This window comes from Papilio xuthus, unplaced genomic scaffold (genome assembly GCF_000836235.2).
Source record: "Papilio xuthus unplaced genomic scaffold, Pxut_1.1 DF829758.1, whole genome shotgun sequence".
Lineage (NCBI taxonomy): Eukaryota > Metazoa > Arthropoda > Insecta > Lepidoptera > Papilionidae > Papilio > Papilio xuthus.
Genome location: NW_013528891.1, coordinates 2,497,225 through 2,512,795, shown reverse-complemented (window position 1 = coordinate 2,512,795; position 15,571 = coordinate 2,497,225). Strand labels below are relative to the sequence as shown.

At 38.1% G+C, this 15,571-nt stretch overlaps 1 protein-coding gene across 3 annotated transcripts in view; it reads left to right on the top strand.

The window, feature by feature from the left end:
• Window positions 1-1,476: 1,476 nt before the first annotated feature.
• LOC106113623 (uncharacterized) overlaps window positions 1,477-15,571 on the top strand; it is a 22,163-nt gene continuing 8,068 nt past the window's right edge. Inside the window, exons 1-26 of one of the 3 annotated variants that reach the window (XM_013306470.1) lie at window positions 1,477-1,617; window positions 2,125-2,264; window positions 2,539-2,650; window positions 3,189-3,258; window positions 3,516-3,658; window positions 3,981-4,174; window positions 4,844-4,969; window positions 5,397-5,544; window positions 5,871-6,011; window positions 6,376-6,558; window positions 7,487-7,639; window positions 7,967-8,076; window positions 8,448-8,566; window positions 8,815-8,921; window positions 9,026-9,145; window positions 9,287-9,396; window positions 11,028-11,135; window positions 11,224-11,312; window positions 11,916-12,021; window positions 12,331-12,478; window positions 13,019-13,118; window positions 13,196-13,290; window positions 13,740-13,889; window positions 14,335-14,432; window positions 14,579-14,652; window positions 14,778-14,885. In XM_013306470.1, the coding sequence (XP_013161924.1) occupies window positions 2,137-2,264; window positions 2,539-2,650; window positions 3,189-3,258; window positions 3,516-3,658; window positions 3,981-4,174; window positions 4,844-4,969; window positions 5,397-5,544; window positions 5,871-6,011; window positions 6,376-6,558; window positions 7,487-7,639; window positions 7,967-8,076; window positions 8,448-8,566; window positions 8,815-8,921; window positions 9,026-9,145; window positions 9,287-9,396; window positions 11,028-11,135; window positions 11,224-11,312; window positions 11,916-12,021; window positions 12,331-12,478; window positions 13,019-13,118; window positions 13,196-13,290; window positions 13,740-13,889; window positions 14,335-14,432; window positions 14,579-14,652; window positions 14,778-14,885 (3,040 nt within the window). In that variant the 5' untranslated portion in view covers window positions 1,477-1,617; window positions 2,125-2,136. The other 2 variants (XM_013306462.1, XM_013306477.1) reach the window with 2 other exon arrangements.

Below are 15,571 nucleotides of genomic sequence, written 5' to 3'. Positions count from 1 at the left end.
TTTTTTACTTTTAAATTTTTTGACATAATATACTTTAATAACTTACGAATATGATTTATTAAAAAAGAAATCGATAAATAAAATAAAAAATGTCAGTACTTAAATAAACGAAAAAAATATGCATCAATTTATTATTTTTATTACTTTATAAGCCCATTTCTATTTGAATTTTTAATCTGTAATAAACAAGTTCAAGAATCTGGCTGAACGAACCGGTGTTATGAACTTTTATAAAAAAAAATGCAAAAGCGGTAGAGTCAAGGATTAGTCCCTTTCACACATTGATAAAGTGCTGCGTGCTAACAAGAGTACTCCACTTGGGATAATCCGTCAAAAGCTGCTTTACAACTTGTTGTGGCGACTTCGTGGAAGCGGGAAATTTTTATTTTTCACTAGCTGTCGCTCGCGACTCCGTCCGCGCGGAATTAAAAGCAAAGTTAATAAGTACCTTATGTGTTGTACCAGACTATTTTCTATGCAAAATTTCAGGGATACATGGAGCCGTGCCGGAGATACCTTCAAACATCCATCCATCCATTCACATTTATAATATTAGTAAGAAGATGAAGTTTCCAGGTTTTATTCCACATTTTATTTTATTTTTTATTTAGAATTTTAATTATAATAGTCTTTGTACTTTCATAATGATTTAATTCTTAATTCAATTGGTTTCCTACAAAGGATTGAAATAAGCCAGTGGAAATCCCTACATGACCTACTGTGCGTTTCCACTATCATTACAAGTGTTTCGTTTCGAAAAACACGGTTCGTTGCATCTGGAAAATGTTGCAACATCAGTGTTGATGCAAATCGTGTAGTTGTTATGAGTTTACAAAACCGTTACTGTCGTACAGGAAACAATATTTGTACTAAACTCGTAGTCTTGTTTGTAATGCTAATACCTAGTGTTGGTAAACACCATTAGGTCGCTTCCAGTTGTTTTGATACTATAGGTTATTTTGAAACGGTTACGTTATTTCTATATTTAGTTGTGTTATTGATGATTTTAAGCGGTTTTATTTGTCTATAAGCTAACAGACTTTGCATAACGTAACGTGGGTTTTTAAGATCTAAATCCCAATTTAAAACATGTTTTGTAAAGGATGACAAGGATGGAGATATTTTTTATACTGATATAGCTGTCGCCTGAGACTCCGTCAGCGCGAAATAAAAAAAGCCAATTAGTATGTGATCTTCTAGGCAATGTTTTATATCTATGCCAAATTTCAGCGAGATTCATGCAGCCGTTTTGGAGATAGCTTTAAATAAACATCCATCCATCATTCACATTTATAATATTAAGTAAGATAAAAATAACCTTTAAAATTCTGCGGATAATTCGCTGTCAATAGATAATTTACTATTTTTAATGACCATAGACGTGTTAAAAATACTTTTTATTCAGAATGAAGGTCAGAAATTATGAATAAAAATAATGACATTTAATTGTCATTTTGAACAATTTTGACAGCGCGTTATTTTGATTCTGGTTACCTGATTTCTTGTGATAATTTTAAATATAATATACGGTTGTTGTAGGATATTTTAACGATTTAAATTATTTTTTACCTAATACGTATATTGCGATTTAGTTTCAATTGTTGTTGTGTAAATTACGTAAGTATTATTTCTTTAATTATGTATATTTTTAGTGCTTATAGTCTGATTTATAAATCTATTTAGTTGCTTAGAGAGTCTAAATTTCTAGCAAAACATAAATTGTAAAACACTTTAATAGAAAATTATTGAGGTATTTGTTTCAAAGACAGTCAAATAAATCAGTTAAAAGGCGGACGTTCGGAACATTTTCTGGTTTATAAACCTCAATCATAATTCTAAATAACCATGGTATTTTAGCTACTTATGAGCATTTTAACCTGTTACCTAGTGATAATAAGTAGGTTGGTTGGTTATTGTCCCGTCTGTTTGATACGTATATCTAATACTAGCTATCAACCGCGACTCCGTGCGCGCGGAGTTAAAATAAACTTAATGAGTAGCCTATGTGTTCTTCCAGAATATGTTTTACACCTGTTCCAAATTTTCAACAGCCATCCATATATCCAAACATTCGCATTTATAATATTATATATATAATTAAGTGTCTGTGGTTTATCCTTATAGAAACGTACAAATATGAATGTTCTACGTACCATGTTCGGCGTGTGCAGCGGATCAGCGGAGAAGGGAGAAGTGCACGATATTGTCAGACGAATATTTGGCAACGAACTTGTTATGAAAGATAATTCAGATCGACAAAATCAGTAATATTTCTATATGTATAAACAATTATTTTGAACACTCACGTTTACAAAAACAGACTATGGTTTATACTGACGTTTTGGTATACAACACAATGAAATTAAAACTAATCGCAAACACAAAACTCGAAATTAGTTCGACGGTGAAGTTTGTAAGTTGGTAATCCAAGTTGAAATACCCACAATATTAATTATTTTTATTAAACTACCTAACTACAGGGTGTTAATTTATCTTTTACATATCTTTGCGAAGTGTTATAAGAAATATTTTTTTTAGGAAAAGCAAATATTTGTGTCATATAAGAGAGAATCTTATCAAAGTATTAGATGCGAAAATAATGACGCACAAGTCGAAATTTGCGAAGAAACATTCACAAGCTTATGCTGAGGTAAGTTACAAATAATCTTACTAATATCTATATATATATAAAAATCAATTAATGTTCGTTAGTCTTGCTAAAACTCGAGGACGGTTAAACGGATTTATCTTATCTTGTTCTTGAAATGTTCGCGTAAGTCTAGGGTAGGTTTAAAAGGTGATAAAAATTCGAATAATTACCGGGAACTATATTAATTAATTTTTTACATTAGAAGTCGGAACAGACGGAGTCGCGGGCGACAACTATTTATTATAAATGGAAATGTTTAGATGGATGGTTGGATGTTTGGTTGAAGGTATCTCCGGAACTATATGGATCTCGCTGAAATTTAGCATACATGTAGAACATAGTCTGGAAGAACACATAGGCTACTTTTTTTTATTTACGCGCGCACGGAGTCTCGGGCGACAGCTAGTTTAAACCACGAATACGGTACTAGTAGAGCTGTAGATGCGTTACCGTATTAAGAAGAATTTGATATTTTTTTTTATAAAAACGGCGATAAAGACGTTTTGTTTTTAAATTGTTTCTTATGTTCAAAATACAGAAACACGATGCCGTAGACGATAGAGCGGGTCGCATCGGTCCTAAAATAGTTGTCTTCGATGCATCCACTGGTAAATAAATCTAATAATTATTTGTATTTAGAACACACCAATTATTAAAGTATTACATCCATTGATCTCTATACATGGATAGGTGATTGCTTGGAAATAACAGCTTTTGCTTCGTTCCGAATTAAACCCTGCCACCAGCGCCAAAATGGTACAAATCAAATAGGCACAAAATACTACATCTTATAGCCATTCCATTTATACTGATCAGTGGTTGGTATGAAAGCCATTTATTCATTATAAAAATAAAAATTCTAAAGGTACTGGCCGTTTAGTGCTGGTCGGTGATGAAAGGGTTAGTGTACAAGGTCTGTCCAGTTTCGCGACCATAAGAGCCACCGCCTGCGTTTATTCCGGTAGATGGATGTATGAAGCTCAACTAGGCACTAAAGGAATTATGCAGGTAATATACAAGAAATATTGAATAATAGTATTTGAAAATAATAATGTGGTATATAAAAGTTGAAACAAATCTAAAACTTTTATCTTACAAATAGGTATCGCCCGCGACTCTACGAGCGAAATAAAAAAAAAATAGAAGCCTAAAACTTTATTAGTAACCTATTTGTTCTTCCAGACTATGTTCTACATCTATGCCAAATTTCTGCGTGATCCATGCAGCTGTTTTAAAGATACATTCTAACAAATATCCAAACATTCGCATTTTTATTTTTATTAGTAAGATTACGTTTAAAATGTTATTTTAGTACTCATTTCATTTATAGATAGGTTGGTGTACCGCTGGTTGTACATTTTCAATGGACACCGGTGTTGGTGATACGGTTAATTCGTACGCGTACGATGGAGGTAGGGTGCGCCGGTGGAATGTGGCTACTTCGCCATACGGACAGGCCTGGCTGCCCGGTGACGTCATCGGCTCCTGTCTCGACTTAGACAAAGGAACTCTTGAGTTTTATAGGTATACTAGCGGACCCGACAGACGTTGTCCTGTCTACACGTCTTTAATTTGAATATTATTTAAACTTTGACACTGCGATGGTAGCGCCGTCTGTCGGATCCAATGTAAAATATTCCTAAATCAACAACTACTAATAAATTAAAAATTAATTAAAAAAACATTGTCCAGCGGACAAAATTGTGAATCTAAACCATTCCCAGATCCCCTTGAACACACAAAAAATTTCATCAAAATCGGTCCAGTCGTTTGAGAGAAGTTCAGTGACATACACACTCACAGAAGAATTATATATAAAGATGTGTAAAACAGATAGTTTGCAGATGTTCAAATAAGCGGACATACGAAACTGCAAAGCATCTTGGTCACAATTATTTGTTCACCAGCTGTCGCCCGCGATTTTGTCCGCGCGGAATTAATAAACTTAATTAGTTGCCTATGTGTTTTTCCAGACTATGTTCTACACTTATGCTTAATTTCAGCGAGATCCATGCAGCCGTTCTGTAGATACCTTCAAACAAACATCTATCCATCCATCTAGACATTCGTATAAGATAAAGCAAACGACCACTCCATGTACTAAAGTGTTAAACTAGACTTGTGAATGTGATCAGACATTTTTGCATATCTGAATTCGGCGGTAAGTCTTATCAGTTGAAGCTTTATATTCAGGAATGGCGTGTCTATGGGCGTTGCTTTTGACAATGTGGCTCACGGCACCGGAGTGGCTTACTTCCCAGCTGTGTCGTTAGCAATGCAGGAACACCTTTATGCCAACTTTGGTCATGTGCCTTTTGTGTAAGTAAATATCGGAATTAGATACTGTAATATTGAATACACCCAATTAGCTTCAACTCGTGTTTAAGAGTAATCTAAGATTTATACAGTTTGAAATGAGCTTACTTCTTACAGGGTACGGGTCAGTCTATTTATGAACCAATATTTTATACGTTATGAAAAGAGCGTGAATACTATAGTAGATTTTCAACAGGCTAATTAAGGCTTTTACTTCTGTTGTAAAATGTTTTCTTTTATGAGAGAAGGAGGCAAACGAGCAGCGGGAACACAGGTGTTCATTAACACCAGAGGAAACGCAGATGCGTTGCCTTTGAGATGGTGATACCCTTACTTCTGGAAGGACCCTAAGCCGTAGGCTTGAAAATACCACCGAGGACAGTCCAAATAATTCTTTAACTAGTGACTAATTCCTTAATATCTCATACAGTTTTCCAGTTGAAGGTTTCTCTCCATTGCAAGCTCCGCCAACTAAGGAATGCGCGCGCGCGACTCTTCTCTTCAAATCACTCGATGCTATTATAGACGAACTGATTCATCTCTCCGCATTCAAGACTGTTGATAAAAAGTCTAGTAAGGTATGCGTAAAGTATTCCTAAAAGATGTACTATATCTGATTTTTAGGTTATAGCTTGCATCACGTTGCGATGATCGTAAAGCTCACACGCATTGATAATGCCAACAGCCGGCTTCGATCTATTACTCAATAGAGACTCAACAAAGCAGAGATTTATCCTATCTTAATTTTTCTATTCCTCTTTGTTACAATAAAAGCGTTCTTAGGTTACTTAAGTTCATTTGAACTGTTAAAAGTGTCTATAACTTTAAAAAATGAAGTCTTTCGTTCATAATGTTTGGAATATGTATTTCATTCTATCGGAGTCTTGAAGGATATTTCTCTTAGGCGAAGTCAGAAACATCAAAAGCTGCAGAAGAAGAGGTAGCGGTGCGCATAGACAGTTCTAATTCTGTGTACACTCCGCTCGGTTCGCCGACGAATGTTCTAGAAGCACAGAGCACTGAAGTTAAGAGGATGTCTAGAAAGGTAAATAACATGTAAAGAATATATCCTAACTGTGATTCCATCCGCGCGGAATTCAGGTTCATGTTCTACGTCTGTGCCAAAGTTCATCAAAATCTATTGATCTATTCCAAAGATACCTTCTCACAATTTTCCATCCATCTAAACTTTCGCATCTTACTAATATTATATTTTAAATGCGAATGTTTGGATTGATGGATATATGTTTGTTTGAAGGTATCTTCAGAGCGCCACAACGGTTCTTGATGAAATTTGGCATGGATGTAGCTCTGGAAGAACACATAGGCTACAAATTAAGACGAAGTCGCGTGCGATAGCTAGTATATAATATTAGTATGTGATATGATGATGCACTTGTTTCTTTCAGGCTTTCCTAATGTCATTAGCTCGATTGGTGGTGATAGAATTAGGAAGTTGTTTGAAGATGTCTTATGTGGTAATCGGAGAGCTGCTTACCCGATTCCGTGGCATTCTCGGCTTGAGGTCGAGGAGTGTTAACTTGGATTCACCAACATCGGAATTTTATACCAATATTAAGGCTAAAGGTTATGTAAGTACTTTAAAAGCTTGTTTGAATATAGGAATTTGAAAATCGAGTAATTTTTTTTCTTTTTTTTTAAATATTAGCAGATTTTTTTGTAAATTTATTAATATTTCTTTTATCATTCCAACTAAGCTCTAAGCCTATGCTAGGGTATGGTTTATAATAGTCGAATGGCGAGATTCGAACCCCCGACCTCGTGATCGGAAATCACCATTGGGCTATTGACGCTTAAAACTTGTAACTAACAAGGCTTGGAATCGGTAATCATCAAGTTTAATGACTGTTTTGAGAACTAGGATGAGGATGGCCGACCTCAAATGATTTGGAAAATGCACAAGCAGATGATGGATACGCGATGAATACTAGATATGTTTTACTTTTATTTTAGAGGTTTTTAATAAGCGGAAGGGGGTAAACAAGTGGTGGCAACACCAAGCTTTGTTAAAGACAATGTGCGGTAAATTTGACCTTGTATGATCGTGATTATAGTATTTGCCAAGTTACCACGTGCCAACAAGGTAGCACGCTGTGCCGCGGTAATATAGCCAGTTAATGGCACATTTTGTGCCAAACGGTTTTGGCACTACTCTATCGGGAGGTAGTTTAAATTTTTGTTAAACTACTTGATTTTAAGAGTTTTAACAATTAAGATTATCTTTGAATTTTAACCTTTATTTGTTGTCTTATACTAAATGTCGCCAGACTCCGTCTGCGCGGAATTATGGTAAGTAAGTAGCATGTGTTCTTCTAGGCTACGTTCTACATATCTGCTAAATTTTAGCGAGATCCATGCAGTTCTGAAGATACATTGTAACAAACATCCATCCATCTAAACTTTCGTATTCATAATATTAGTAAGATTGTCTTATGTTTTCGACCATTTTAAATATTTTGAATTTCGAACATTTTTTTTAATATGTCATATTGGCCGTAGGAAGGTCTATCAGAGAAAATGCTGACACAACCACATCCGAAGTTATGTACGCTATTGGACTTATTGTGGACATTCCTAGATGAATCAGCACTCTGTGATATATTCGAACATTGCATCGTAAGAGAGTGCTTGCTCTTCGATTCTGTATCGCCGGTAAAGACACATCTAGTAATTACTTTTAATAACCAATAAATCTGATTGATCTTTATTTGTAGTGTTAGGAAGAAAATCCGACACTGTGCCGGTGTACTGGCGCAACACTAGCCTTACTAAAATGTCGATGTTTATGTCCCCTCACTAATCATTCTGACACTTGACTTTGTAACGTAAGCGCGCCATTGGCGCTAAAGGAATTTAACTAATAATGTCTAAAAGTACAAACAATCTGCGTAAGAATATAAATCGAATTGTTTGGGTTATAGTCATAAACAAAAATATCATAGAAATAGAGGAATCATAACATTATGGTTATATTTGTAGGATATGCAGTTTAAACAACAAATCGAAGGTGTTTACGTGCTCTGTGGTTTGATGCAGCATCGTGAGACGAGGCACCATCTTGTCAAATATGTGTTCTTTAATAAAATAACGTTAGTATCATTATGGATTTTTAAACAGCATTAGCTTTAAGAATAACACACTCATGGTGCAATACTATGTCGACATAGAGCACAGACGTGAAGTGGAAGTATTTCCGGATTACATCTGATCAGTGCACGTGCAGAGTTCAATTCTTTTAGTCTTTTCAAACAAAAAAAACTAAGTTTTATGTTATTACTTTAACTTACAGTAATCTTTTATAGTTTCTTTTTATGAGAAAGAGGGTCTATCGTGAGTTTCTGAGACCGAAATCTTCTTTAGAAAAATTTTGTTGTCTGTTTTATCTGACATACATGATATGTTTCATACAGAGGTTTTGGTATCAGAAACTCACGGTTATTTATTTAAATTTTTCTCATAGATTCGACAATTTCCTCAACGTGAAATGTCCCGACGAGAGTGTCTTACGTACAGTCATACAAAAACCATGGTGGCAGAGACCTACGTCTGTTAAAGGGGAAACTGATCCCATTATAGCCGGTAAATAAAATGTACCAAAGATTTCATTGTGTTAGAGTGGCAGATAGTTTATAAAGTTTAATAATATTGTATATTAGCTTTCGCCCGCGACTCTGTCCGAGCGGAATAATTAGTAGTCTATGTGTTCTTCCAGACTAAATCCTATACGTATGCCAAATTTCATTTAAATATATTCAGCCGTTCCGGAGATACGTTCAAACAAACATCCATCTAAACATTCGCATTTATAATATTAGTAATATTTTCAGATAAAGAACTGAATCCATCAACTGAAGACGACATAGCTGTAGAAGCACGCTACAAAGAGGATTGTGCCAAAATAACTGAAGCCATACGACCATTAGAAAATATTCAGGTATGAATAAAATATTCATATCTAGCAGTTGACTTGGCACTTTGAGAAGAAGAGTACTGATGTGATCGACGTGCCAACTTAAATTATTATGTGTAATTTTACAGTTGGAATTTGTTCTCATACTATTGGATAATTCCGACGGTTCTAATGTTGTGCCGTCAACAAGAAAAATATTCTTGGAAAAGTTTCGAAGATACATTATGGATAATTGTATTTTAGATATGGTAACATTTAAAACTTTTAATTATGAAAAAAAAAATATAATATTTGTTTTTTTTTAAATTCTACTGCGGAGTTAGAAAGTAATAGGCATATTTCAACCGGGAGTTTATGGCTTTTAAGTTGTGTTTTTTTTAATAATACAGCGACTCTTCAATGTGTCTCGCAACTCTCCCGCCATTTCTTGGTGTTGCCACGCTAGACTCCTCACAGCAGTTCTCAAGTTGTGGAACAAGGAGAATCCACTTGGAAATTTGTATGTTTATTTATATGTTCTATACTTTTTATACTTATTATTCATCATCATCATCAGCACACTGTATGTCCCCACCGAGGGACTCGGAGCCTTTTTTTTTTTTTTTTTTTTTTTTTTTTTTTTTTTTTTTTTTTTATAGTCAGGAAATGCATTTATGCACGCCTACGCCGGGCGGTGCAATGGCGTAGGGAGTGTGGGACTCGCCGGCCACAGAAGGTGACCAGAATACCCACTAAAACCTGACTGCCCTCTGACGCATTATGGCGGGCGCCACGGGAACGCTTTCGCTTGCTTCCGTGGGCCCGCCTGCGTTTCGCCCTGAAGGGGCCTCCTACTCACGCATGGTTAGTGGGGGGAAGGGCGGCGGCAAATTGTCGCCTCCTTCTTCCCACTCTCCTGCGTCTGAGCGGGGGCGCGAGGGGATTATCCTCGCGCTCTCGCTCTCTTTCCTCCTTCTGCGAAATTACTATTTCGCAGAAGGAGGAAACTGCCTCCCATGACCCCTCACTGCCCAGCATGGCGCGAATTACGCCTGGGAGTGAGAGGTCATCACCAATTGCCGCCACCAGAGTGCGGCGCTCTTCGGACCACGCTGTGCACACCTGAAGGGTGTGCTGCGCGGTGTCCTCATCAGCGCCGCACTCGTGGCACGACATCGTCTCTTCTCTCCGTATACGGTAGAGGAATCGCCCGAAGCAGCCGTGGCCTGTCAGGATCTGCGACATTCTGTATGTTAGCGCGCCGTGGCGCCTCCCGCACCAGTCCGAGAGCTGTGGGCGTATAGCCTCTATGGTGCGGGCGCCGTATTGGGCGCCCGCTAGGCTATTGGCCCACAGCTCTATGGTCGTCCGCTTTCTCCTCGCCCGGGAGCGGGCGAGCTCTTCTGGGGCGAGCGATTCGCCACGGGCTCTTTGCTCGACCCGCTCCCGGTACGCTTCGGCCAGCACACCCGCTTCTACCTCCCATGGGGGAGTGCCGGCCAAAGCGCAGGCCGCTGCATGGCCCACCGTACGGTAGGCCATGCATGCGCGCACCGCAACGATGCGCTGCGGTCTGCGGAGGAGGGACCTGTTCGGCGCGTCGAGGGCTTCTGCCCAAATCGGCGCGCCGTACAGGGCCATACTGCGGACGACCATGGCGTACAGGCGTCTGACCTGCACGCCCGGACCTCTCAGGTTCGGGAGGAGCCTGGCGAGGGCGGAAGCCGCGCCGACGAGTCGGGGGGTTAGCGTCCGGAAGTGATCTCCGAAACGCCAACCCCCGTCGAGGATGAGGCCAAGATACTTGATCCGGGCCTTAACCTCGACAGGGACTCGGAGCCTACCCTAAGTTAGGGGTGACTAGGCCATAGTCAACCACGCTGGCCAAGTGCGGGTTGGTTGACTTCACACATATCTTTGAATTTCTTCTCAGATATGTGCAGGTTGCATCACAATGTTTTCCTTCACCGTAAGAACGTCGGATAAATGTACATATGTAAATCGGAAATCGAAAAACACATTGGTCCATGGCGGGATTCGAACCCATGACCTGCAGATTGCAAGTCCAGTGTTGACCCCTGAGCCACCGACGCTCTTACTTATTATTATAAAGATCAAATCAAATTTAAGTATTTTTGTGATAATTCCTAGGACAGGACCTCCTCATTTGCCGCCTAAATCTTTCATAGATGGAGAATTAGATTTTTACAATGTAGATCGACTTGGTGGTGTTTTACCTTTCTTAGTAAGGACGTTAAGGTAATAAATTGCATATGTATTTCAACTAAAAAATATTTCCTACAAAATAACCTAAAAAAAAACTTGCCATGTTTAAAAATGTTTGCAGACAAGACCTCATCGATGTGTTAGGTGAAGACAATCCTTTTATACAAAGTTTTGAGCCGAATTATAATCGTGCAGGAGGGATAGATGCTGGTATATACATGTTTTATTATCATTTTTTGTTTAACTTATGTCAACCTTTTATAAGATAAGAAAATCATTATTTAATATTATAAATGCGAATGTAACTCTGTCTGTTTGTCTTTCTTTCACGTAAAAACTACTGATTTGATTAAAATTAAATTTGGTAGACAGATATATAGCTTGGGAAAGGACATAGGTTACTTTTTAACGAGAAAAAATGGTTGTAAGGGGTTTAAAAGGGGTTGGAAATTTGGATGGAACTTAATTTTTAGACTGTTGTTATATAAGACATTTAATTTTTATAATAATATTACTCTGAAGGGTGCAAAATCTTTAGGGGATGAAAGTTTTTTTTATTATATATGAGGTTTATGTGAATGTTTTGAGAGGTTAATATGTTATGTTGTTATGTAGTATAAGTGTTAGGGAAATAAGTAGCCTCAATAAAAAAAATGTTACCCAAAGATAGAATTTCACGCGTACGAAGTCGCGGGCACGGCTAGTAATCCATACTTTTATTGTTATGATCCTTAATATATAGAATTCAACATAAGGCAGGAAGAAAACATCTGAGCAATCTAATTTTAGGTAAAAATTATTAATTCTTAATAGGTGTGAGTGAGATGGCTGCAGGATCTCCAGCTCTAGCAACGTTACCGCAAGTGATATCGTCTATGGCCAGATTCATGCATGCAGCAATGCCACCAATGCCTAACAGGTAAGGTTTTGTCTCTGGTAAGCTTGTCGAGAATTGAAAGCAATTGTGTTCTTTTCTAGATATACTATTAAATACTACATACTAGATTAAATTTTTCTATTATAGGAGAGTATAACTGTAAAATTTCTATTTTAAGTTGTAGACACTAGTTAGAATTATTTGGCGCGAATGCACGCTTTCGTTACAAAGTCAAATGATTGATTAGTGAGGGGACATAAACGTTGGCATTTTAATAAGGTTAGTGTTGCGCCAGTACACATAGTGTCGGATTATCTTTCTAACATAAGATAGAAATAACTACATTTTTAGAACGACGGGTGAGACTGCATTAGCTTTGAAAGGAACAAGGTCAATGATGCCTGGAGCTGGTGCTATTGATGTACGATCAGCATATCTAAGATTGCTGGATGGACTCCTAGCATTGTATCATGGGGCTGGTATTAAGCATGCTGAAAAGGTAATCATTTAATTGTAGGATTATCTTACTTGTTACTAATATGTTATTATTATTGCGAATCTTAGGATCGAAGGATGGATGTTTGTTAAAATGTATCATCAGAACGGCGGCACGAATCTCACTGAAATTTGACATGGACGTAGAACATAACCTGGAAGAACACATAGGCTACTAAATTAGTTTTTTTTTTTGTGGAAAGATTTTAAGACGTAACCCCGTAACTTAAACTAGGCTTCAGCACTTCGACGGGTATGTAAAGGGCCTGATGATGGTGACATTAGGGAAATGCCACACGTTAACGGAATAGAGTACCATACGATCAAATACCATGTAACGTCGCACGGTATTTAAATAGTGTTATATTTGATGTTACGCGTCCGCGAAATAATATCAGTCCCACTTACCCTGAAGAAGGGCCCTCGATGGGCTACAAACTAGTCGGTGCCGCCACCGGACGAATATACGTGAGTGTTTAGCCGTTTTTTATATGTATATATATATATACATATTTATTGTTTCTGTTGAATTAATATTTTTAAGCTATGTGAACTTCGAGATAGTCAACTTGACTTGGCCGATTGCCTGCATGACATCGAACAGCGAATATCCACAGTGTCTAACGAATTACAAGACGGTGTTGGTATGTTATTAAAAAAAATATTTAAAAGTAAAGGTAACAATGTCTCTACTGCCAGTATTAAATAAAGTTGTTTACAGGTTCAAAGATAAAGTTGTCAGAGAGTGATAAAATACAAAAGCAATTGATGGAAAGGATGTTGAAAGAATTAGAGCGGTCGAAATCCGTTTACGAGGTATGTTATTTATTTATTGTGAATTTTTATAAGATTGAAGGATATTATAGTAATATTATGTCTACATTTTTACAATTCACAGTTTAATATGTAAAAGAACTGAATGAGTTATAATATGAAGGCTGATAGAGATGTAAACAAGCCGACATACTGTGTCTGCTATGATGAGAAAAAGAGCGTAAATTTCGTTTTGAAAGTGTTAAATAAGACTAGATATTTGTGCACGATTGTCAAATCAATCAACTCACTATAGTCCCCACCGAAGGGCTCGTTTCCTACCCTAAGTTAGGAGTGACTAGGCCATTGTCAACCACGCTGGCTCAGTGCGAGTTGACTTTCCAGATATCTTTTGAATTTCTTCGCAGATATGTGCAGGTTTCATCATCGTAAGAAAATTATATGTGTATTACATTAATTTAAATTTTTAAAAGTAGTTTATAATACTTTAGGAGAAGTTATTGTCGGGTGCATTGCAAATGGCCTGGGTGATAGGAGCTATATGGACTAAGCAACGCCAGCAAGAATTAGCTATACATTTCGCTGGAACGCTACATTCTCTACGTCTGTCCTCGGATCCTGATTATGCACACCATATTGAGGTAAAAATATCAGCCGTAATTAATATACAGCTGTAAGGAAGAAAATCCGACACTGTGCCGGTGTATCGACGCAACACTAGCCTTATTAAAATGTCGACGTTTATGTCCCGTCACTAATCATTCTGACACTGGACTTAGTGATGAAAACGCGCCATTCGCGCCAAAGGATTCTAATCTTATAATATATATAAAATTCTCGTGTCACAATTTTCGTTCCCATACTACTCTGAAACGGCTTAACCGATTCTCATGAAATTTTGTGAGCATATTGAGTAGGTCTGAGAATCGGCCAACATCTATTTTTAATCCCGCGCGGACGGAGTCGTGGCCGACATCAAGTAATGCTTAAATATACGTAAGATCAATCTGAAACACTTTTTTTTACAGTCTTGGTCTTGGAAATTAATTGCTACTTACTTTAGTATTGTAATTTTTCCTTGTTTAGGTAGCAAGTAAGGAAATTCTACCAGGAAAGAGTTCTCTACTTGGTAACTCAAGTTACGCGTCACTGCAACTTGAATATACGTCCAGTTCTGATCAGAGGTTGGCAGAATTGATAATTATTCCAAAAAAAAATTATAAATAGCTTTTTTACTATCACTTGATAACAGTAGAATCAATTACAAAGGTATTTTAACGGGGAATGAACAGAAACCGATGTTAAATGTGAATTATTTTTAATTTTACAGTCCTCAAAGCCAGACCTCAAGAGTTCCCACCCCACGACAAGGGTCTCAAGCGCAAATAAATAGTGTTACTACACGTAAGTACATTATTTATATCTGGATTTAATACCAATTGTATGTATATTAATATCAGATTTTTTGTACATTTTATAGCATTTAATATAATTTCTTATTTTAGATGAAGGTCCTCGTGGTTTTGCAGAGTCTTTGTTCGCGTTCGTTCCGGAGTACCACGTGGACGCCATGTTGGAGTTGTGCAATACTTTGAGACTGTACATGCATCCCACTATATCCATCAGTGAGATTGTCGGTAAGTTAACACTACGTATGACAAGGATAAAAATATTATAAAAAATACCTGGCATAAGAAGCTTTTTACAATTTTACTACGTGGAAGTTCGAATATCTGAGTTTTCACTACCTCTACCGATAACAATAATCGTCAAGGTCACAGTCATAGGTCACAGTCATAGTCATAGGTCATAGTCATAGGTCACAGTCATAGGTCACAGTCATAGGTCACAGTCATAGGTCACAGTCACAGGTCACAGTCACAGGTCACAGTAACAGGTCACAGTCACAGGTCACAGTCATAGGTCAGAGTCATAGGTCATAGTCATCAGTCCCCGGAGGAGCTCTCCCGTGCCCGGGAGGCGAGGAGGAGGACGACCGTGGAGCTCTGGGCGAGTGGCCTAATGCACGCCGAATATGGCGTGCGAACCATAGAGGCCATACGCCCACAGCCCCCGGAATGGTGTGGGAGGAGCCACGGGTCCCTCACCTTCCGTCTTACACAGGTGCTGTCCGGAAACGGCTGTTTCGGGCGGTACCTGTGGAGGATCGGAAGGGAGGAGACGGCGCTGTGCCGTGGGTGCGGCGACCCGGAGGATACGGCGCAGCACACGCTGGAAGTGTGCTGCGCCTGGTCAGAAGAGCGCCGCACCCTGGTGGCGGCGATCGGCGACGACCTCTCACTTCCCGGCGTTATACGCGCCA